The 24,770-nt window shown below is 42.2% G+C and overlaps 1 protein-coding gene and 1 long non-coding RNA gene across 5 annotated transcripts; both read right to left on the bottom strand.

Annotated features, from left to right (window-relative positions):
- Positions 1 to 891: 891 nt before the first annotated feature.
- Positions 892 to 21,990, bottom strand: AMMECR1L (AMMECR1 like). Of its 2 annotated transcripts, none has more exons than XR_014526789.1 (8): positions 21,520 to 21,900; positions 19,467 to 19,574; positions 17,067 to 17,511; positions 8,293 to 8,403; positions 7,237 to 7,351; positions 6,454 to 6,544; positions 5,494 to 6,088; positions 892 to 4,669 (listed from the first exon to the last, which is right to left on the bottom strand). XR_014526789.1 is itself a non-coding variant. In XM_083505615.1 (8 exons), the coding sequence occupies exons 3-8, from the start codon at positions 17,471 to 17,473 to the stop codon at positions 4,558 to 4,560; spliced, it is 933 nt and encodes a 310-aa protein (XP_083361741.1). In that variant the 5' UTR covers positions 17,474 to 17,511; positions 19,467 to 19,574; positions 21,520 to 21,990; the 3' UTR covers positions 892 to 4,557. The 2 variants fall into 2 exon arrangements, 1 of the variants encoding a protein (XP_083361741.1); XM_083505615.1 differs by having other exon boundaries at positions 5,494 to 5,590; positions 21,520 to 21,990.
- LOC310707987 lies at positions 11,501 to 17,021 on the bottom strand. Of its 3 annotated transcripts, none has more exons than XR_014526790.1 (4): positions 16,985 to 17,021; positions 12,206 to 12,296; positions 11,882 to 11,956; positions 11,501 to 11,687 (listed from the first exon to the last, which is right to left on the bottom strand). It is a non-coding gene; the product is annotated as an uncharacterized lncRNA (long non-coding RNA). The 3 variants fall into 3 exon arrangements; XR_014526791.1 differs by lacking the exon at positions 16,985 to 17,021 and adding an exon at positions 14,543 to 14,670; XR_014526792.1 differs by lacking the exon at positions 16,985 to 17,021 and adding an exon at positions 14,269 to 14,386.
- Positions 21,991 to 24,770: the final 2,780 nt, after the last annotated feature.

Here is a 24,770-nt window from a genome sequence, read left to right as displayed (position 1 = left end):
TGGGGAAGGTGGACACTTGGATCACAAAACACCATACTTTCAGAACTTTACTAGTTTTGAAAAACAAAACTTTCCAGAGCTTGCCAAAGTAGAATCCAATTGTCTTATAAGATTAAGTGCTTTAAGGGATAGAATAATCTATTTATTAGAGAATTTTTGATTCCAAATCAATGCAACAGCAGTAAAGCAGAATGTATCCTTCTATTACTGTAGAAGCATTACTGCTCATTCTGCACATCAGGACAGGTAGTGGTACTTGTCTTCAGGTCATACACCCTCAAGCAAGAAAGAACCGCTTAACGCTTAATTGGTATAAAATCACACTAGTCTTTTCCTGTTGGGATTTTTTGGTTGGTATTATCAACTGAAGTTGATCTGGCACTGTTGCTGGCATTCTTTACCAAAACACAAAGGAAATACCTATGGCACTTGCTACCTATTGAGTCTGACAGGCTCAGCTTTCTTTTTTTACAGATATATTGAGTTAAGACTATTGCTATGCATAATCTAAGTGATACAGAACTGTAAACGCTTTCTCAGCATTTATGTTGCAGCTGTGCTTTTAAAGCACTTTCCATACATAATTTTGGTAAATGTCAATTTCAAAACGACCACCCTGAAATCACTTTTTATCTTCAAACTAATGAGAACAGGCAGTTCACCACAACCAGATAAGCATGAAAGTTTGAATTTTTAAAAAATACAAGTTCCAATCTCATTACTTCTGAGCATTTCCTAATTTTGTTAAAGAATCCACACTGCTTGCATTTCAACTTTAATTTTCCTTGTAGGATTAAAAAGAAACAACACAAAATGAATTATTAGTATTAGATTGTAATGTGAAAAGTCAAAATCGACAAAGACACCAATAAAAGAGGAACAAGATAAAAATGTATCCATTACAATTTATTTTCTACAATACTTCATTAGAGGGTAAAGTTCAATGATTTACACCCAGAAGTTATATAGCTAGGAGGCAACCAAGTGTAATAACAAAGAATTGGTCTGACATCTCTGCACTGAAGGTCAAAAGAAATTCCTTGCTTTTAAAGGAAAAACAAAAGAAAAATAACAACCCCAAAATGTCACTCATTTTGGTGCTAGAAATCAAACAAAACAGCACTCAGTCAATGAAGACTGCAATGTTAACAATGAATCGGGGAAAACAATTATGTGCAAAACTTAAAATTTTGGTTGAAATGTACAGATTACTTCGCCTTTATGGTCTTCAGATGCAGTTTTCTGCTGATCTGATATTCTGACCATAAAATCTTTCTGACCAAAATGCCTCTATCAAGATAGGCTCGTTGTCATTATGAAAAGGGGTGGGGGGAACAGTGAGACTCCAGTGATCGAAGACATTATCTGCTGGAGAGAAAAAACAAAAACAAAAACCATACACTAAAGATACATGGCTGCAGCAAGGAAGATTCCCAACTACAGTTGTCTTGAAATAAACCCATCTAGACCAAAAGGCACTTGCTTGTAGCTAAGGATGAGCCAGTTCCCAATCAGACCAGAAGACTATTGCTAAGGTCTTTATACAATCCTGCTACTCACTAATCAGCTGAAAAATACAACTGGTTACGGCTCCAGAACAGGCGGTTCTCTTTTAGCTATTTTGTTGGTTCCCACATCATTCAAATATCAGTGTTGGCTCATCTTGCTGCATTACTGCTATGTATGAGCCAGATATAGTGTCATCTTCTGCAGACGACCCCATACATTTTGCAGGAATGACACCACTAACACACTTGTTCAAAGATACTGTAACTGAACTCCATTATGAGACCAATGCTGAATGTACCCATTTCTCAGGACTATTTCGTGCTTCATGGCCTGCTTGCTGTTCCACTTAGTACAAGAAAACACCACAATCCAACTTTAACAGAGGCATTTCCATTTATACAGACTAGGTGGTTGGATGGAAATAAGGGCAGGGAATGAGACCACCTCTCACTCCAAAACCAATTTAGCTTACTTCAGTGAAATGGTTAAATTAAACCAAGTAGGTCAAGTCACTCCCAAAAGTCTGTTCTTTAAAATGGCAACTAAGGTCCCCACCTGGCTCCTGAACTCCCACACCCATTAAAATGAAACCAAATAATTAACACTATACACTGTTGAAGACACATAACAGGGCAAACATTTTTTTTTTAAAAAAAGCAATATTGAATAGCCTGGCACTATATGCCTGCATGACCAGTCTCACCGAATGTGCTCAGGGGTGAAAGATTAGCACCATTTTTTTTTCCTTTTTGCTTTTAAAAAAATCTTTACAATTTAAATTCTAAAGTAGAACACTTGAATAGTAATTAGTGTAGCCCTATGTTTCAATACTGTCTGAGAGCAGAGATGGATGGCATGACCACAGCTGAACTCTCCTCTCCCATCTACAATCTCCCATCAGTCCAGGGCACCTGGAACATTAACTACAAATCACTCTAATTTGTAAGAAGACTGATTTATTCTCAGTAGCAGGAAATCATGACAGTCCCTTCACATTCAAACACATTTCATCATCATTAGAAGGGAAAAAAGTGGTAATCCATACAAATGATCTGATACAAAACCAAAGCTGGGGCAGTACTGCAGATATCTGGAATATGAGCTCCTCTCTCTCTCATTCCCACCCATAACCATCTAGATATGTGTTCATTGACAAACAAAATTTCAAGGTTAGGTTTTCTTCTGAGACAGGAGGAATAGTGGTAGAAAAATAAGTAATTTGGAGGCTTCCTAGATTCTCTGAACAGTCCTTTTGCCAGGAAGATAATATGATTGCCCTCTTCTAGCCAGCAGTTCACTTTGATGCAACCAAGCCAGATACTGGCAAATATTGCTCACCAGTTCATATGGGCTATTCATGTCTACCTCTCCAGTAATCCAACATCTATTCAGTCTGCCTTTGAGGCTTTGCTTCAAGATAGAAGGCATTAATCTCCCCTCACCCTCCCCACCAGGGCAATGTTCATTCACCAAGAATCTGGAAGCTTGCATCCCACAGTAAAAGACAATTCCCAGATAATTCCTGGCTTCCAATAAGCCTTCCATAAAAGCTACTGTCCTTACACATACTGCATATAAGGTATCAGATTCTCATAATGCTGTGCTCTCCACTGTATTTTTTTTAATCTATCAATGCTGATTACCAAGATTTCCACAAGTCCTGCACTACCATTTTATAGTCCCTGTGGATTCATTTAAGAATGCCTGCATTCATGATAACACATAGTGACTCACACAGGAGAATTAGGATAGTTGAATGGGAAAAAGAGCTTTCCAGTTATGATTTGATGTACTGGCTATTCAGCAACAATAGGAAGGGCAATTTTAAAATCCACAGGATAGTTAAACATGGTTGTGAGTTAACTTTGCAGGGGTGGGTTGGGGAGGTATGGGTTGAAAATATTCCTTAGGTTCCAGTTCTAAGTACACTTATCTGGAGGCTATATACTTTTAAATCAATCTGAATGACTTCCAATTATATGTATCTTGTATTGAAGCACCAGTGCAGCGATGGCACCTATATTAGATAACCACTTAAAGGCTAACATTTACTGTGTATTTCATTACCTGGATATCAGGGTCATGCTAAATAAAACTGCTGCCAGTTAAACACAGGTCCCATGGAGTGTTTCCTATACACAATTTTCACGTCCTTTTTGAATTGCTTTAACAATGGCTTTGTGGGGAATAATATCAGCCCCAATCCAACAGCAGACCATGCTGCTTGTATTTCAAGTTAGAAACCCAGGGAAAAACCCCAAAGGAGAGGGAGATTGTACTTCCAGGAGACAAGGAAACGCAAGCTACTCCCAAACATAACCCAGAACAGTTCACCTTCATTTATGCATTACTGTCCTATCTAGAGGGCTACTTTCCTTCTTTGTCAAAACCAAGAGCAGCTAGATGTGGGAACTGAACCCTCCTGGATTTGTGCACGCAGTAAATTTCATCTGCAGTAAATTTTGTTTCCCCTTTCAATTGCCATCTTCTGCGAAGAGGAGGAGGGAGGAATCTCTGCTGACATACATCCTTGTAACACATCATGTCATCTGCTTGCCTGGGGTGTATAAGGACTAATCAGCTCATGGTAGATAAATATCAGAGGTTAAAAAAATTAAAAATAACCTAAAAATATGTTGTTGTACTCCGTTGCCCAGACTGCCAGGAGAACTCTCCTACTTAATCAAGGGGGCTGTCACAATTAACAATTCAAATGAACACAGTGCAATTTAACACACAAGAGCAATCTGAAGCGGTACTGCCGTTCCTCAAGGTTCTCTCTACCCAACTGCAACTGTTAGTCTTGGAGCCTCAGTCCAACTGAACCCTCATTCTGAAGGAAGGATGAGGAAAGGCATGGGCCCCTGATGTTCAGTTGCACTCACTGGTATCCCCCATCCCTCAGTCAGCAGACTTGGCAACGGAAGCTAGCATCATAAAATGGTGCAGTAATAGAAGTAACTGGACCAGGAAGAGGAGGCATCTGCCCCAATGATGTCATAGCCGTTAGTGGTAGCTGGGGGGCGGGACTGGTCATGCAGCCTTGTGTCAGGAGTAATGATTGTAGAGGGGCGGGGCATGAAGAGTGCCATTCTGAAAACAATGCTGACGAGAAGCCATGTATTCTGCATAACTGATTGTCACCTTCTCACTGCGGTATCTGAAAGAAAAAAGCATTGGATCTTAAAAAAAAAATACATTTGTCAACAAAACAAAGTCAGCAAATCACCAACAGCTGTATTCAGAATTCTGTTGTAGCAACAAAAATTGTTTAACCTTTCAAATTATTTATTTCAATTCCAGCTTAATAGGGATGAGGCCCACAATCCACAGGGGCTTAGTAGTCATTGCCGACTGGAGCCCTTCTAAATGGCTGCAGAGTGGTGGGAGGTCCTTCTCTTCACTGCCAGATCCCTCACTCACTCCTTTCCTCTGTGCTTGCTGCTTCTTCCTACTTGCCTAAATCTGCTGGTAGCAGAGGTGAGAAGCAGGAGCGGCTTCCATTTGCTCCCTTACTCTCTCCCTCCAGGCATAAGGAGCTGGAAGTAGATGCTGCATTTCATCTTGCTGCCTAACCCTCACACCAGTGGGCCCAAAAAGAAAGCATACAAAGGAGGAAATGGTAACTGATGGCAGAGAAAAAGAGAGCAGCCACCACTGCCAGCAGTGGGGAGGAGTGTATCCCAGCCAGCCCAGAAACCAGGGTATGCATGTGTGTGTGTGCACACATTGCCCAAGCAAAACCAAAGTTGGCTCTGGCAGCCAGTATTAGTATTTGTTATTGTGAAAATGAAAAGCAACAATTTAAATACAATGACTGAACAAAACAGCAAGGTTTAGGCACCACTGTTGGGGGCAGTGAGGAAATTCAGAAAACTGCAGGATCTGGAGCACAAAGAGCAATCTTAAAACTTACCATCAGCAATGAAAGTAGTAATGACTTTAGTTGCTGACAACTACCAAAAAGTAAAATATGTCATTTACCTGGTGAGTTTAATAGTTTTCCTAAAATCATTGGTAATTGGAGCCTTAAAACCACCTTTCCTGAGCAAGGAGTCTATTGTCTGAATCTGATCCCAATCTGTAAAAAAAAAAAAGCAAGCAGCAGTGAACTAAATACAGGCTCATTTCAAGAAAAAGGGATAGGCTCTCAAAAGAGAGATAAGCAAGTTCAAATTACTGTTCCAACTGTTCCAACAAATTCAGTTCCAACTGAAAACAACAATTTAGTCAACAAAGTCATATGACATTTCCAATTATCCTATTTTAGCCATATATAGCAATCAAGTTAGTCACATTTTCAAAGTAAGACACAGCTGTACATCAAACACAGTATAAATCCACTACTCTCCAGTAATGGTGCAGTGCGGAGACCTGATTTAATGAATTACACTTTGGTCTTTTGACTCAATTCCAGGAGGAGATGTGATCCTCTGAATGGTGGAAGAAATGTTTTGAACAATTACAGTGGTGGCAACTGCTGCATTCTTCAACTGTTGTCCATGTTTGCAGCACAAAACTTAGTGCTGAGGGAGGATAGAAGGGTCATCTGATGTTGTGCTTGTGTGATCAGGTGAGGCTGAAGAGGAAACCCACACACAATGTTGAAAAAAACCACAGAAGGGCAAAACCTGATTCAACAGTAAACTAAGCCAGGCATTCTTTATGACAAGGGGATGGAGGAAGAACACCAAAGTCTTAGCAGTAATGAAGAAAATTGCTTTTAAGACATGGTTGGTCTTAAGGGGGAAAAACATGTGCCATTGAATGAATAACTAGCACTGTACATTTTGAGCATTTTAAAGGGCAGATTTTTAAAATAATTCAGCCATAGATAATTAATGGCTTTAGGTGACCTCCACAGCTGCTGTGTAAGCCAAAATCCACAATCCAAATCCTGATATTTGGACCACTTTCCCTCAGTGTAGATTGTTTCAAACTCACCTTGTTCCTTAGCAACCTCAGGTAAATATGTTGCTGTGCGTTTGACACCTTTCTCATTGATGAACTCAATTCTGATTCCATGGATTCCCACCTAGCAATGGAAACATAAAAGTCAACTGAGATGTAGTTCCTGTAACAATGTACATTTTCCAGCTGCCATGCATCCTACCAGCAGTCCAGCCTTGTCAGGATAAAGGCCTCCACCTTGCTTCCATTTCTTGCATCTGTGATATCATAAGTCATTTCCTAGGACAACTCTATTGTGTAGTGCCATCTCTTTTGGCCCCAGAGGCAATTTCTCCAGGGCAGACCAAATTAATTAGTTTCAGCAAGCCCCACTATTTCAAAACGTAAAATATATGTCCTTCACCCCATATGCCACTTTAACAGTATGGTCTTATGCTTGTTACACAGAAGCAAGTCCCAAAGCATTTAATGAAATTTACTTTCATATAAATGTGCACAGGATGACCCTGAACGGTACAATCCTAATCATGTCAGGAACTTTGATGGGATTTACTTCTATTGAATTCAGTTAAGTGGAATTAGGATTGCAACGTTAGTCTAATAATTATCTTCCCTTCTCATACGCTTAACTGAAGTAATATTGATATATTATTCCACTTTTGCATTCTTTGTCAGTCTTCCATCTTTCCAACCTCATTTTTCTAGCTATATAACCACAATCTACCCTGATAATAAAACAGACACATTACCATATACTAACCCGAACCCAAATGGTATGAGACAGTGATGCAGAGATCCAAATGCACCTGTTCTCACCTCCCAATCCAAGTAGTCAGTGGCATCCTCAAAATTAGTGAGGAGGGAGACAGAGCAGAAAAGTTTAGGCAGCTCCTCACGAGTCAGGGGTGGAAACCTGCTGTCCTTAAGTGCACTATAGAAGGGGAACAGAACACACACACACAACCAAAAACAAGCACCATAAGGTTTAAATCAAGCATTTTCTTACATTTGCAGCCTCATTTCATCCCAGGACAAGGGACATCACTTTAGGTCAGAACAGGTTTAAGCACATTACATGGAGAATTAAATAAAATATAGAATGGAACACCAGATAAACCAAAGGTAGAGCCACGCACTTAGATTTCTGTCTATGACTATTACAATGATGAAATGGGAAGAGATTGAAATGCTTCCCCAAAACACTCACATTCTGCCAAGAACCCAGACAAACTGGATTTGATGCTAATAGAGAATACCTTGCCTTAGTAACGAGCATGCCATTAACCTTATGCAGCCTATTGATCACAGTGAGGCTTCCTTCTGGCTCAAGTGAACTGGTCACCTAGTGACGTGGCTGCCTAACTCAGCAGCAGGGCTGCTGCCTGCCATTCGGTTCTGCTTTGCAACCTTATGTCTTCTTCCAACCATATTCCCCCTGGGGGAGGGGTGCTTTTGCAAAGTGGGTGTGCACCCTTGAAACCCCCATCATGGGTAAAAACAATAAATAAACCACTAACTTACATTGTGCCTGTAGGTTCTAGGAATCCAGTGCACTGCTAATCAAAGTACTGCTATAACATGCTTGCATCCAAAATTGCTACTTTATATACCATGCTTTGAAGATGGTTTTCCAGCGCCAAACAAAAGAATCCAGTGTACCGTTTAACTGGAAGCCATAGTACATTATACAGTCGGCTACAACAGTGACTCCTCAATTCTAATTTTGGGTAGCAGAAAATTCTGGTGGAGAACATCTGCCTGAGCAGCAGGATATACATGACGCCTCTGACAAGACATAGGAAATCACAACATGGATGCCCCACTGTGCCTGCTTTCCCATCAGATGTGAGGCAGTATGGATGATGCCTTTACCTGGTTAATGTGTATTCCCTGAGTCCTGAGTGAAGATTCATGGCAGAGAAAGTTCCGATGCAGCCCCGAAGTCGCTTGTCTCGCCCTGTCTTCCATGTCACAAAGAGTGGACTGAAAATGCATAACACAAAAACTCCATCTTCAAATAATTCACTACTACAGCATTCCTGATAGGTGGCCATCCAGCCTCTGAGAAAACAGCTCATACTGATAGGAAGTTATCTGTTCAGGTCCTACACTCTGAAGTGGCAAAAGAATAAATTTGCTGCACCTTCTATGTGATAACCTTTCAAATATTTTAGTATTACCTCTTAATAATCTCTTCTCCAGGTTAAACACACCCAAACCCTTCACACCTAATTTTATTACAAATTAATCTTTGTCAACAAATGTGGAAGACCTTACTAGCTACACTGAAGGTGGCTGTGAGGCCTCTCTATAATAAACATTATTTTTTATTCTTACACAACTAGCATATGTCTCAAATTTGTCTTTTGGGGGGAACATGGTTGGGTAGGGGATAGATAACTCTAGTGACTCCTGGATGAAGCTGATTATCTGGATTCATTTTGATCTGGTTTCTAGTAGTCTTGGGACAAATCTGCTTTTAGGACAAGGCCTTTACTGTAGTCATCTTTGAACTCTGAAATGTTCGGTTTTCTTATCTTTGTCTTCTTTCCAAAGGCAGTACTTTTTGAGAGCTATGCCCTCTGCTGTTTTATTTGAGTATTTTGTATTTCAGCTTAATAAAGGTTGCTCTGAATAGATACAGATCGCACCAGTAAAAATACAGTAAATAATTAAGTCACAAGTGTTGGGATGCAGCTCCCATGTTATCTCAACGAGGATAATTCAAGAAATAATCTTGTGGCACCTTAAAGACTAACAAACATATTATGTCATAAAACTTTCACAGACTACAGTCCACTATCAGATACATGAAGTGTTATCCTGGGTTGCAGGTAGGTAGATAGGTACACTTTCAAATCTCTTCTAGAATTTTCATATCTCTCTTTCCCCAATGCATACAAAATTGGAGGTGACGTTCTCTGACCTCAAGTGCTAACCACAGTACCAATAACGTTCCCTATTTTGCATATAAAGCTTATACTAAAAGACCACAGTATTCCCTGCCTCAATTCTGCAATTCTGAAAGTACTTAAGTCACATGCAGGCAGTGCGCAGGATGACATCAGAGAGCAAATCGTAACTCTGCCTAACTCAGTTACTGCTCCAGCCACAAACCACTGAGTAGAACTTATAAAGCAGTATAAGCAGGATTTCAAGTGGAATCTCATATGGAGGCTAAAAGAATATATGATGGGCCACAATGAAAGAACAAATCAGAATAAAACTAAAAAAAGTACATCCATTTTTTTCTGATTCAATTATAAGTATACACTTCCCCTGCTATGGTCCCAATCCAATCACCCCTTTCCACAGCTGTTATTTGCCCCAGATGAGAACTGTGATTGGCATATCAGGATTGGCACTGTGGTTGGGGAAAATGATTTTTTTTTGCTTTGGGCTACTAAGGCATTTGAGAAATTTTCAGTAGGCTGGTTTGCACGTAATGCTAAACCATGGTTTATTAAACCATAACCTAGCATTATGTGTGAACCCTGGCTAGCAGCTTAACCATGGTTTGTTTACTGCCAACAGTGATTCAAAGCTGTATTTTTTATTGGCATATAAACCTTGATTTGTATTAATTATGGCTTGGTGATGTGTGTGAACCCCCACACACAAATCACCGCACCACAAATCCTCACCAGGCTACAAAGGCATGACAGAAAGAGCAGATGGGGGGAGGGGGAGAACAAACTTTGGAGAAACTAGTCATGATTTGTTTGACCTATGAGACTTGTGGTTCATTAAACAAACTATACCTGAGTGTTGTGTGTGCACCAGAAAAGAGCAACAGATCCTAAGATCAGACCTGGTTCTCCAAATGAACTTGCAAATCTCTTGAGCGGATTCAGCTTTGTAGTTGAATCTGAACAAGTTGCAAGAATTGTGATATGCCAAAAAAAATAAAATGGGGTACAGAATGGATAAAAATCTGGATATTTCTAGAATTAAAAAATTAGCAGGTAAACCCTATGTTACATCCCACTAACAATTTAATGGAACAAAATCCTACTCAGTGTGGACAGAAATGTAATCAAAATAATGTTATCTTAAAAAATACATTTCAATTATAGTATTCCTTGTTTTTAAAATAACCTAGCGTACAATGCTGACAAAAAACATGTTTGTGTTGAAAGAACCAAATTCAACAACAGTGTAATATATTTGTGAGGAACAACTGAAAGACAACAAAGTACCAAGCCAGTTTTTTAGTTCACCAGATGTTTTCTCCAGGATGGATATTAAGCAAATAACAACCAAAGAGTGTGTGCATGTATGAGAAAGAAAGCAAGATGAAAAAGCTTGTCTAGTTTAAACAGATTTAAGATGAAATGGAAGTGCTTCGTGTATGGGCTAAGCAAGGCTGATGGACTGTTCATACTGGGGTAGTCAATATGCCTGGCCTTTCTCAGTCATGTCAGATGCAAGAGCGAGGAATAGACAGAATTAGAATCCATTTATATCAGAAGCCTATGGACTACATAAGGAACCCATGCCCTGTGGAAAAGCTGAAGGAACATAGGAAGCTATCTTATAACATGTCAGAACATTGATCCGCCAAGCTCATTATTGTCTATAATGACTGGCAACAGCTCTTTAGGATTTCAGGCAGGGAGTCTTCCCCAGCTCTACCTGGAGACCCCAAAAACCTTCTGCATGCAACTCCAATGCTCTACTGCTCAGGCACGCAAGGAGTTCCAGATTCAAGCCACTGATATAGCCTCTCAGCAGTCACTGTTGGGAGATGTTCAGACTGGTACACCTGAGTAAGTGCTGTGTCATCCAATCAGGGAAAATGCTGAATTGATCGGCATAATTAGCTAGCAGCTGTTTATTGTACCAGACCTCATCATGCATTTTGCCCTCAGTGCCAACTGACTGCTTCACTTACTGTAGTAATCAGGCCATTTGCAAACTCTGAGGAGCCTACCCACTACCTTCATTTGAGCCATTACAGACCCTGAGCTCTAATAATAAGCCAACCCTTTCCAGGTCAGAGTTCCCATCTTATGCCTACCAGTGAGAACTGGCGGATGGGATTAGTGCCATCCACACTGACAAAAAACAAAAACATCTGTTGCTACAAATGGAAACTTTTATTGCACAGTATCAGATATTTCAATATACAAAATCTCGCTTTTCTACAAGGTAGCTGGATTGATATATATGGCTAGAATCACAATTGTCGCAACTGCTGGTCTCGCTTTAGGCTTCACTTGAGATCTGCATGGCATTGGGGGTGGAATGTGTCCTGTTCTCTGCACCTGGAAAATCGAAGAGACAAAAGGAGAGCACTAAAGTAATAGTCAGCATAGTCTCTGGAGCTTTATGTGTAATAGGTGTTTGTGAGGAGGTGATTTGAGTGAGTGCTATCACCTAGGTGCTCATCCAATACCCTTAGCCTTAACCTCCCTCCCTCTGTTGGGTGAGAAAGTGTAGAAACTGAGACAATACCTACCTCTCTTTTAGGGAGTTACAACAGAACTCTGGGTACTGCATTCGTCCTGCTCCATGTGTCCAGGCTGTCACGATCCTGTATGACAAAAAGAATCATGAGCATGTGTTAATGGTTAGGGTCTGTCCTTCATTTATAGTTTTCTTACATATGGGGGTTTCATGGCCACCATGGCACCCCATTCTACATGCTTAGCCTTGTGCTTCTTTGTAAAGGTGTTTCTAGGTATGACGAGAAAAAGGATCTTTCCACCAATATAGTTTAACCAAGATATAGCAAGGTCGCACCAGTTACACTTTGAAAAGATTCCCCTTTCCCCTTGCTTACCTCTTCAAGGTGCTTTGTTCTTGCATCCTTGGCTACAGATGAGAGGTGTTGTTGGCTGCTTGTGTCCTGAGGCGATATACCTGTATGGGTTCTAAGACAACAAGTATCGGCAATGTGTTCTGAGTCCAAGATGTTCGTGACAAGTGCTCCCTTTCTTTTATGTCAGGTGCTTTTTCTACATAGTTCCCATAGCCAAAGTTCCCCCTTAATGCTGGAACAAAAGCCGTACAGCTCCATGCAGCAAATGCTATCATCTGAATGTTTGGGAGTTAGATGTTGGTAGGGATGTGCTGTGACTAAATCCAAACTTAGTTTGAATCCTATACTATGCCAGGGCAGAGTAGGGTAGCTTCTTGGTCTCCATTGAGCTTAATGGGATAACTGAGTTATGACTTGCACCTCTTTTGTTGGTGTAATCATGGAATTGTAGAGTTGGAAGGCACCTCAAGGGTCATCTAGGCCAAGCCCCTGCAACGTAGGATGCCAGGCTGATGTACCTATAGTAGGTACAGGGGGTGTTTAGAATTTGACACCACTCCTATCCTCCCATACCACCATCCAGTTTTGGCTCCTCCAGTGACAGAGATGCACTTGCAACGATAAAAGCACTGCGGAAAATTTAATAATAAATAAAATCTCAAAACGCTAACTGATTCCATGAGGAGTAAACCCCCACTAAGTTAAATGGAATTTACTCCTCAGTAAGTGTATTTAGGATCTTCTCTATTCCATCTTAAATGTTCAGTTGCAGACATGAGCTCTCTCATCACAATCATCAACATCTTCCCCCCTCCCTTTTGACTTAATATCCAGCCTGAAAGAGATCTGGTGAACCTGAAAGCTTGAACACTACCTTTGGGATATTTCGACTGGCCTAATAAATTATACTACTGTAAGTTCAGGTATTACCCTGGAACATAAACTTCATACAAACAAATCTGCCACGCCTATACTTAGAAATCTGAAACTGGATCCATGACTCTTCATCAAACAAATTGATTCAACACTTGTTTTTTAATGCAAAAAACAAAGCCACACAGGGAACAGGTCTGACTTTTGAAGTCAAGTAATAATGACACAATTGGTAAAATGTTTTATTTAAATGTGTAGGATTCTCCTGGACCCAAGTACTACTAAATCATCACAGATACTACGATCTAGGAGGCATCATCTGGTTATTTAGGTTGGACAAATAGAGAGATGTATTAAAGAAATGCAATTTCCAGCACAGTACAGCTTTACCAAGTGCTGAAAAGACAAGCTTCTCCTAAGTCACAAATATTCAGGAGGTTATTTCAAGTTCTAAATATTTGTGACTAAAATGAAACCTTAATATGCCACCTCTTGCAACCAGCAATGTTCCCCAGGAGAGCACCTGAGTAATAAACTTGCCTTCCCAAACCCAGTGCCCTCCTGATGTTGTTGGGGTATATTTCCCATCAGTCACAGCTAGCATGCCCGATTGTAAGGATAATGGGAGTTTTAATCCAACATATCTAGAGGATACCAAGCTGAAGAAAGCTGAAATATGTACTGCTATCTCCCTCCACGTGATGCATGCTTTTTCATCTTAGAGGGAGAAGTCGAACTCTATGTAGTTGACTCCATACAGCCTTATGTAGAGACCAACTGCGCACACAAATAAGAGAGGCAATCAGGGTTGCCAGTTCATTATCACACTGCACATGAGATTATTGGCTATCCTTCACCAACCTGGTGCCTTCCAGGATTTCTATCAGCCCCAGCCTGCATGATCAATGGTAAGGGATGATGGGAGTTGTAGCTCAAAACATCTGGAGGTCACTTGGTTGGGGAAGGCATTCTGTGTTAAGAGTCTTTGGCCTTTAAAACAGAAAACAACACACACAGTCTGACACAGCAGAAGCATATCACTCTCTGCTGGCATGTCCTTGGGCAGACTGTTTAACTTGGCTGCTGTATTCAGATTCCCACTACTGGGGAGATGATTAGCCCAGCATTCAGTCAGCCTTCTTGATATATTACACACATCAAAACTACATGAAAAACAAAAGAAATGACAAGAGTGCACAGCTGGTGCATACTAATTTCTGGATAGACGAGATCAGATCAGGTTCCATTGATCAGCAGTCTAGAAGTGACTAACCCACTTCAAAGAAGCTCTAAAAGCACCATAAGGGTCATGGATGGATTGTCACTTTGCTTCCAAGCATGTTGTTATCAGAAGACTGTACATTGGACAGTTCTAGGGAGAGGGTGTGAAAATTTTAGTAATCCTTTTGATTGATCTTGAGTTAACTGCTCCAAACTTTGACAGATAAGAGCACAGATTAGCTGGTAAGAAGCACTGTTACCCACCTGGTGGTAACTTCTGATCTTTAAGATGCCACTTCCTCGGGATGCCCCTTTGTGGTCTTGTGTTGCTATTTGATAAACTATTCCAAAGTTTTGTTTCCCTCTCAACAGGGGTCTGAGTGTGTACAGCTAGGCTGCACACATAAAAAAATGAATACTAAAGATAGAATGACCACATCCACTTTCTGTTCCTGTGCTAATTCCACAGGCACAAATCTCTGGAAGAGAAGGGAGGGCAAATCAGGGGAACCAAGATCAAGGGATGGCTTAAACAACAGATTTCTCACTCTCAAGAAAAACTCCAAATTCTAGGGCTGAAAAAAGGCTTGTTTAGTCTAATCAAAAACTCTGGACTTTTACTCGCTGACTTTCTCTCTCCTCCAACACCCATAATTTCAACATACTACTACAGTATGGCTATAAAAATTAAACTCAAATTCCTATGAATGTGCAGCAAACTTTTGATACTGCTCCTGAATGGGGAAGATGTGTTTTCAACACTAGCTTCCAGATTATAGGAACCTAGGATAATATGATTTTTCTAGCCAGTTTATCCAGATTTGTACCACAGAAAGCACAGGCAAAGACACTCATTCTGATATGCCTGCAGATGTGATATAATGTGATGTTACTGTGATAATGCTGGGTTTCAATGATCACCTTCAGAAATATATATTTCTATTTTTAGCTGTATTCAGATGATCATATCTTGGCTTAATAAACCAAGATATAAATAAAGCTGGTACCAATGCAAGCAGCCACTTCCTTCCTTGGTGTTTCTGAATGCAAGGTACAAGTCTTCAATTAGCAACAGTGTCCATCTCTTCCAACTGGAAACTCCCACAACCAGGTTCAGAACAAGCCAAGATCTTAAACCAACTGCCAACAACAGTTTGATTTTCTGGCTTGTTCCTGACTTGGTAATCATAGTTTTACAGTTCAGACAAAATGAGAAAAAATGGTTAACTGATGATACCCACTTTGTGTTCAGGTACACCATAAAGGGCAAGTTGCATGCGTGGGTAAAATTTTTGGGCATATCTTTGCTTATTAACCCAATATATAATTGTCTAGACTGGACCAATCTGTCTGTAGAGAAAATAATGCAGGAAAAGTGATTAATCACTATTTCCCCAGCAAATATATTGGTCACATCTCAAGTTATCAAGCTTCTGATTTTTTTTTTTTTGGGGGGGGTGAATTTTGGATCCCTTAAAGTCATTTAACTCTCAATACATAGAAGATTTCAGACCATGAGTCAAGACCAACCCTGATCATGAAGAGCCAGTGGTGGCTGGCCTATGGCTGGGAAGCACGGTTTTGTTTTTGTTTTAAAAGACAGCTATGTGGGGCAAATACTCTTTACCAAAAAAATAATCATGTCATGGTTCAACAAAATTCCAGTGAAATCTGCATTAGAGGCAAATGATCTAAATATTTGAAAAACACAATCTAAGCTAAGAAGTGCTAAGAAGACACGAGTTATCTTTTTAAGGACAGGATCCAAATGCGGGAACAGCCATGCTACTTTTGAAATATCTGCTTCACTCTTGGCTCTAGCAGGCAGCCACATATTTTTTCTGTTGGAGACTCACAATATTCACATCACTCAAACAAGAAGTTAGAGCAAAAATCGGAATGGAGTTCTAGGGGAGCAAATTCCAATCTTCTTCATAATATTCTTAAAGAGCTGCCATTTAATAAATATAAGGTATATAATAAGTATAAGGTATATAATGCACTGCATAACCTATGCCACACTAAGCAAGGCTACCTCCTCATTCAATTTCACTTCAAACCTCTTCTAAAAGCTGTTTTCCTGCTTCCTAGTTTCCCAATTATAACCTTTACACCAAATGCAACTTTTCTCAACAATAAAGAATATGTCATGTTATAATGGAGCCACTTACAAATTATGCTCTGCAAACGTGAAGATTCTAATTGCAACAAAGGAAGATATTGAATTTGATATTGATATTGTAAAGTATATATAACACAGCTACAAAGTATCAGACTTCAGTATAAAACACTACCCTTCTCAGTTCTTTTAAGGGTGGAAAACAGACCCCTCTGATCTCAAGTCTGGTTAATACCGACTGTGGAGTAGCATTAACTATGGATAAGATGGGTGTCATGATAAACCTTTACCATAAGGCTTGCTTTGGCTGGGGAATTTGCATTGGAGAGGCAAAGGAGCATTATATCCTTTGGCCTGCTCCCAATCCCTTAACCTTCTTTAGTTACTGAGAGTGCTACAATGTCAAAGGCCCTGTAAAATCCAGTGCTTGAATATGCGCCCCGTAGGATGCGCATGCCCATTTTAAATGTTTGCCTAATATGGATCAATCTACCTATGCTTCCACCATTTAAAACAGTTTCATTTCAAATTTTATGTCATCCTACAAACATCAAAACAGCACTGCAGATTCCTTCTTAACAGTTTACCTGTGTTCCAAATAGCCCTACAACATAAGAACTTTGGATGATGAATTTTCAGTTTCCCTCCCATGCCCATGGATTTACTCACTAGGGGTCATTGGTAAATCGAGGAAGTCTTGGCTGAGGGAAACCATAAAGATGACAGTAGAGTACATCAAAGCAGTAGCAGCACATCTCCGCTGTCACCACTAGGTTTTTGGTGCTGTTGGCAGTTCCATTAGGCCGGGCGAGTGGGCTCAATGCTCCTGAAGTGGGATTCATTCGTGTAATTGGAGAGTTTCCAGGGCATAAAGTCAAATCTGATACGTTCTCCCTTCCATTGCCCCCATCTGCATGCTGGTGGTTCTGAAGAGGACCTGAACTAGAGACTGGCACGGTTGTGGCTTGATTCCCGTGGCTGTGTGTTCCACTTCCAGACAATTTGGGTTTCTTTACCCCACAACAGCCTGCTGCCAACTTGGGCTCAAGTGGAGGAACACAGCGTCTTTTTCCCATCCTGATTCAGCACTTGCTGTCTGGAGTACTGTAGAACCCTGGCAAAACACACAATATGCAACACATAGCATTATACTAAAAGAAAAGCAAATTATAAGGATGTATTTTTTCCACAGTAAGAAAAATACACCTCTCACATTAAAAACCCGAGTTCCATAAGAAAGCTCACATATGATTGCACAAGACTGGAAAACTAAATAGAAAGCAGACCGATGTGCACAGTTATGAAGACATTTTTTACAAAGGTCATGTAGACTTTATTTATGAAAAGGAACATTACCGTGAAGTTTGCATGAGCAACATGTGATCCAATAGTTAAATGTAACTGCAGACCATTTGCGTGTTTTAGTACCTCATACAGCAATAGGAATGGAGAGTAGTCCTCAACCTGGACTATCTTTGCATTAAGGCAGAATGCTGCTGGATAAACCCAAGAAAAACATTCCAGATGTGCTCAGTGACATCATCACACACAATTGGTTGAACAGCCACAGTGCTACAAAGTGCTCATTGTATGCTTGCAATTTTAGTTTGCTTTCAACCTAGGGTTTCAGTTCACTTGCAAAATACTATGTCCAAGAAGGCCTAAGGCACAGGGAACTGTGAAGTCTTCCAGATATTGAAAATATTCAGTTTAACAGACTTGGCCTTTTGCTAGAACAAAAGCTGCAGCCATTTCACTATCTTCTAGATGTGCAATCTTATAACTTAAGAGGTTATTCTTTCTATCCATCCCTTGCTCACACCTGTCTTGGGAAAGTCGGATCAGCAGTGATAGCCCCTACACCTACCAGCAGGAGACAGGTATACTAGGGCAAAACGAGTAGGTGAAAGCTCCCACTGTCATAAATACTTTGGAGGAAGAAGGCAGTATGCTAGTCACCTCTCCTATGCTAGTTATTAGCCTGGTAGAGTCAAGAGGGTGAGTCTTCCTTTCTTGGACATTCCCATATGCAGGTCTACTGCTGCCACCCTTTCTTAGGAATTAGTGCAATTTGCCCATTATCACTGAAATACAAATAACCACCAAGGAGTTTGATCAAGGATTCCTCTAACAAAACACAGATTACAGATAGAAATGAGACCTTCAGCCTTAGATTTTGAACTTTCTTGCATGTCACGATCTTAAATTCAAATTAAAAACTGAACAGGACAATTTTCTCTGTTGAGTGTAGGCCTCAGTCTTCTTTACATAAAGAGAATGTTGAAACTAATGCCCTTGTATTGGTTTGGGGCTGAAAAGTGTTAGTTATAAATGGAAGGTTATACAACGGCTATGAAAAAGGAGGGAGAATTCTACAATTGTGGCTGCACCTGTGTCAATGGCCTAGTTAGCATGCTGGCCAGAACTGACTTCTGTATGCAACACAAACCTAGGCGCATTTATTCAGAAGTCAATCCAAAGCATGCAGAGAATGTACGATGTTGGCAAGGGATTTTATAAGAAAATTATTATTCCCTATGTGCAAATGGTCAGAAAGCAAATCTAGATGAAACTGGCTGGTGTATTTCAGATGCTAACATTTTGTAAATGCCAGCAAAAAGAAACAATTTAACAATGAACCATCTATTCAGTTCTTTTTTTATCCAACAATTAACTCGCCATCCTATCCCCACCTGACTGCCCTCACCTCAGCATATGGAAAAAGGGTTTTATAGGCAGTGATTTCTTTTAACATTACATCAAATAATGTTATTGCTTTGCTAATCATTGGGTTGAACACCCTATTTCATCTCAGTTTGAGCTCTGTTACTGAAACAGGGCTGCAAAATATATAGGATATTATCTAACCTTGAGCATCACTGGGTGGCAATTTAAAAAAACAAAACAAGCTTAGGGTTTGGGGCGGGGTGCAGAAAGAATACAGTAACCTTGGTGGTTGTAAGGTGGGTAAAGCTCTCCCCTTTCACCATGCTTTTTGGTAATACCAGTCACCAGTATTCGCAACATCATTGTGCCATAAGTTTCAACATATTATGCTTGAGATAATACTTACAGAAACCTTGTATTGCCAAGGGGGAGATGGACAAGTGGAAGGGGAAGCTATTTTATATCTGGAATGAATTTTCTTTTCTCACGGCCCATTCCTGTTCCCCAAATCTGGAAAAAAACATTCAGTAAAAAAGGGCTATAAAATCATATCTAGGCAAAATTAAACACTGAATTAAGAGCTCAGCTACTAGACTTATAAATGCACTACCTCACTGCTAATGAAATAGATGGAAAGAGGCATACTAGGTTAACACAGTGCATGAGACACAAAGTAAATGTGGGCTTTTCTATCTTTTCTGTTCTTGACCCAAAGTCCATCTTACTCCTACTATGAGAGGCACTCAGAGAAACTACTGCTATGAAACCACTGAAAGACAATGCTACTGTATTTCCTTATGGGGTGGGGGATAGTGTATAAAAGATAGTGAAAGAAGCAAAATGAAAGAGCTAATACAGGAAGAAATAGTGTACTAAGTAGGAGGCATTAGGAATATCCTAGAACTATTAGGTGCAGGGTGCTTGGGCCTTATTTATTAAAATATTTATATATTGCCTTTGGCAGAGGCATCCCAAGGATATGTACAACAATATAAAATATTATACACATACAATCAAAATCATTAAAATACTTTCAGACAGACAAGAATATCCTTAGAGAATCTTATAATGGCTGGCATCAGTAGCCAGCAAATGCCATGATAAGCAAAGTTTTCAGCATGTGCCAGAACTGCTTTACTGTTGGCATGTGCCTTATTTCGGGGTGGGGGGGGAGAGAGACAATTTCATAGAAGTGTGGCACTACAGAAAACATACACTTCCAAATGGATGCATGTTGGCATAACCAGGAGCACCTCTACAGATGATCCTCACCAGACATGTACTGTCATCTTAGCTCACTTAGTTTAAGACCACACAGACACTGGGATAGAATACACCAGCATGGCTAATTATCTCCTCTAGCACATCAGCCACACTTGCAGAGAAAATAAAACAGGGATACTCTGCTCTGGTGAAGCTGAATAAAATGTTAAAGCCATCTCCAAGTATGAGATCCAACTCTTTCACTATTTTAACTCAGACATATACAAAGCTGATGGCACTGATAGCGGTAGAAGGCAGATTACATAGATAAAATGATTAGCAACAGGAAGACACAGCAAAGGGTAGACACACTTATTAGAGTAGTCGATGGGGGCAATACCAGCAGTCGAATGTCTTATGGAAATAGTTTCAGAAAACCATCAGAGCAAGCACATATATTCCAAAATGCACTTTACTTCCTAATTCCAAATAATTTACTTCCTAATTCCAATGAGCTTTACTTCCTAATTAAGACCACAATCCTACGCTCCCTTATCTGGAAGCAAAAACCCAGCTGGACACAGCAGGATGGTACAAATACACAGGAGCTTATGGCAAACGAATATAAAAGACTACAGCCTGCAATCCTAAAAGACACGCTAGGCGCCAAGTCCCACTGAACTGAAACGGAGCTTATAGCTGAGTAAACCTGTTTAGGAGCGAAGAGACGACCTACGTGACTGTACTGAATGCAAGAGGAGGACGTGACTAGCCCTGTTCCATAAGCATTTCCGCCGCCGTAACAAGGTATTATGTCGCCTTTATCCTCAAAACAGATGTACAAGGATAGCCGGGCTTGCCCGAGGCCACCCAGGCGGGTGAACCGAGAATCTGAACCGGGTCCAAGCCCCGGTCTGTAGCCGCTGCACCACGCCGGGATTCGGCGAAGAAGTAGGTTGAAGGGCCCCGTGCACGAGCATGGGGAAAGCAACAAAGCGGGTCCTGAGGGGGGGGGGGGGACGACTGCCGAGCAGGACGCGAGGAAGAGGAAGATGCGGGAGGGGGGAGACATAAGAGGGACGCCCCAGAGTCCAGACCTGAAGAGAGGAGGAGCGAGAACGGCGCAAAGGAGGATGAAGCCCCCGAGGGGGTTGAGGGGAATGTGAGGTGAGACCGCAAGGGCGGGGGGGGTAATATCTGAGCAGCCCCCCCCCCCGCGGCTCCTTCGCGGAGAGGACGTGAGAGCCCCCACCTTCTCTCTCCCCGGAGCGGAGACGGCTCCCTTCCCCAGTTCGCCGTTTCAGCCCAACCAACGCCGCCGCCACCAGCGCTGCCGCCGCCGCCGCTCCTGCTCTTGCCTCCCCGCCGCCGCCACCAGCGCCGCCGCCGCCGCCACCTCGACTGCCCCGCGCTTCATGGAGCCATGGGCCGAGGCGGGCGAGAGCCGGAGAAGTGGACCCAGCGGGGCAGGGGAGGACGAGGCGGCCCGGGGGCGGGGGGAGGGGAAGGGGGGAAACCGCACAGCGAAATCGGAAGAGGAATCCCGGGCTCGCCGCCGGCTACACAGGGAGCTGAAGCAAGGCGGCACAGAGCGCAGGTCCTCCACTATCCCGGCGGCCCCTTCGCCGAGTGTGAGGTAATGGGGGAGGAATGTGCACGCCGATCCGCCAGCCTCCCGTCCGGCCCCGCGAGGACCATAGACGCAGCGGGGAGCGCCTCCTACAAAGAAACCATAGATCCTCGGGAGCAGAGGGACTTCCGTTGGAGGGGGGCGGGTCATGTGAGACAAATGGAAATAGATGCCGCCTCTCCTCCCTGCCCTCGTCTTCGGAGCGAGGTCACGTGACTCAACGGGCCGCCTGCCCCCCCCCCATCGGGTTTTTTAGACGGAGAAGGAAGCTCGAGGCAGAAGGAGCGTTACCATTCGCTTCAGAAACGCGATGTCTTTCTCCATGGGTTAGAAATGTCGCCTGAGTTCTGTTGTTTATAGCGGGGGTTCCGTGTACCTCTGAAGCCCAAACGCCTTGAGTCAGGAGGAGGTTCAGTTGAGGTCAAGGGGAATTGGTCTCCAGCAATTGTGCTTACAACTGCAGCCTGAATAGGCACTCCAGTGCGGTGCATGTGGTTGTCTGCTGCAGGCAGAAATATCTCCACACACACACACACACACACACAGATATTTTTAGCAGCTTGAAGGCCAACGGATTTATCGATTGATTTACTGTATTTGTAAACAAACAGCCAAGGCAGCTCACACTAAGAATTAAAAGAATCATAGAAATGTAGGGTTGGAAGGGATCCTGAGGATCATCTATCTAATTAACCCCCTGCAATGCATGAACCTCAACTAGATCATACATGACAGATGGCTAGGTAAAGGGACCCCTGACCAGTAGGTGCAGTCACTGATGACTCTGAAGTTGCAGCGCTCATCTTGCTCTATAGGCCGAGGGAGCTGACTTTTGTCTGCAAACAGCTTCCGGGTCATGTGGCCAGCATGACTAAGCCGCTTCTGGCGAACCAGAGCAGCGCACAGAATCGCCGTTTACCTTCCTGCCGGAGCGGTACCTATTTATCTACTTGCACTTGACGTGCTTTCAAACTCCTAGGTTGGAAGCTGCAGGCCTTATGCACTTGCATTTTAGTAGTAAACATCCTGAACTCTGGGGATACTTACTTGGTTACCACCCCACATTACTGATGGAAGATGTCTGTTAGAAAGAAATGCAAGTAATTCCAAAATCTGTTATTAAATGTGGGCATGGGGGGAGAAAGGAAAGCATGCCAAGGGCTACACAAGTCAAGTGGATTGTCTGTAAATGAATTACCTGTGTGGTCCCAAGTACCAACAGCATGAAGATTGCAACCCTGTGCAACTCACTCATCAACCATGTCTGCTCCTTCCACAGTGAGGTGTGGCAGCCCAGCACTATCCTTGCCCATGGATAGCTTTCTGTGCATGACAATATAGAGAATAGCACGGGCCATCACAACTTTGGAGACCTTCTCAGGAGAGTGGGTCACATTGCCCTACCATGTGATGCAGGCCATGGAATCACATCTTCAGTGTCCCCAATGAGTATTTGAATAAAGGGCTTCACTGAGTATCCATGGGTATTCAGCTGTGTGCATGGGGAAGTAAAAGGGTTATCAATGGCCTCTCCTGTCTGGATGTTGCTATGTGTTAATCCATCTCACACATCTACCCAAAAGCCCCCTGTGGTCCTCTAGCAGATGTAGCTGGTTAGAAACTAAGGATCTAGAAGTTAGGAACATTTTCTGGCATTGTGGCATTCATGAGATGGACACTGAGTATTGCATATCACCATCATGTAGATAGCGTAGACAAAAGCCAACAGTTTCATAGAACACATATCTAATTTTGCACGCTCTACCTCACAGAAGCCTGGCAGTGCAGCCTCATGGGACCACAGGGTGGACTACCCATGCCACATTCCATTGGAAATGCCCTATTACTGGGTAATGCAAGCCCAGGAGGACATTCTTGATACCATTAGTATGGAGCAGTCATGATAGGCTGGAAATGGACATGGTGGTGCCATGTTAAGAGAAGCAGAGAAAGGAGTTGGCAGTGCCCAAGAGGCTGACCAGCTGGCCCAGCTGCAGCTCCCCTCCCCCAAAGTCATCAAACCATGGAGGTGGCTTTGCTCAGCACTCCTGGAAAGGTGTAAAAAAAGGTGTGCTTGGCAATGCTCCAGTGCAATGAGCTTGTGAACCATCCCTGGTATAAGTTGCCTTTCTTTGTACAGGCATGCTACTCCTCCAGGGTCCACCAACTGTTGTGGCTACCCTCCCACTGACTGCCTAGCCAGGCCCCTCCCCCCAGATTTTGGAGCACCACTGTCCTGATCTCCAGAAACATCCCCTTGCCCCCACTGCTACTATTTGGATATGGGCTTCAAGGGAAACTGAAGAAGTTGGGGAGCTTGTAGTCAAGGGGCAATCTACACTTGAGTGAACCTCCACCTGGCCTGCCTTATCTTTGCACTAGCAGACTTGCTCTGACCCACTGGCCTTTGCTAATGGTAGCTCATCTCATTCTGCCTTAGTATGGGTGGGTGCTCTATTGTGTGCCTGGCCAGCAGTGTGCATGGTGGGTGATATTGTACCTGCTCGGAGCTGCATCTAGACTGGCTGCTCCGAGTGGGATTGCTATGGATGTGTGTGCGTTTGCACTCCTCCCACTGCAGTTGTTTTCTTTTGGCTGGCAGTGGCCCCTTCCACTGAATGAAATTTGTACGTGCTGGATTTTGCCAGTGTTATATCCTATATGGATATATGGTACTAAGAGAACTGATAGCAGCTTATTACAGAAATAGCAAATATGGATGAAAATTTGTTTAACCTAGATTGCTAAAAGTGTAATTGTTGTCCATACCAATCTGTTCTTTTTAAATGTCCTGAACAAAAGCAGCTACTTCCCTATAGTTCTTATCTGGCTTTTCTTTGCTGGGATCTGTAGCACAGAATTAGATGCACCTG

Source organism: Podarcis liolepis, assembly GCF_965112155.1.
Source record: "Podarcis liolepis genome assembly, chromosome: 5".
Taxonomy (NCBI): domain Eukaryota; kingdom Metazoa; phylum Chordata; class Lepidosauria; order Squamata; family Lacertidae; genus Podarcis; species Podarcis liolepis.
The sequence above is the reverse complement of the archived record's forward strand: the minus strand, read 5'-3'. Positions and strand labels throughout refer to the sequence as shown.

Bases quoted from the DNA above. Each gene is read 5' to 3' on its own strand.
- AMMECR1L (XM_083505615.1), bottom strand. From the start codon at position 17,473: ATGGGAAAAAGACGCTGTGTTCCTCCACTTGAGCCCAAGTTGGCAGCA. The intron at 7,352-8,292 runs GTAAAGGCATCA...CCCCTTCTATAG, and splicing joins AGGGAATACACATTAACCAG to TGCACTTAAGGACAGCAGGT. The intron at 5,591-6,453 runs GTGAGTTTGAAA...TTTTTTTTACAG, and splicing joins TGAGGTTGCTAAGGAACAAG to ATTGGGATCAGATTCAGACA.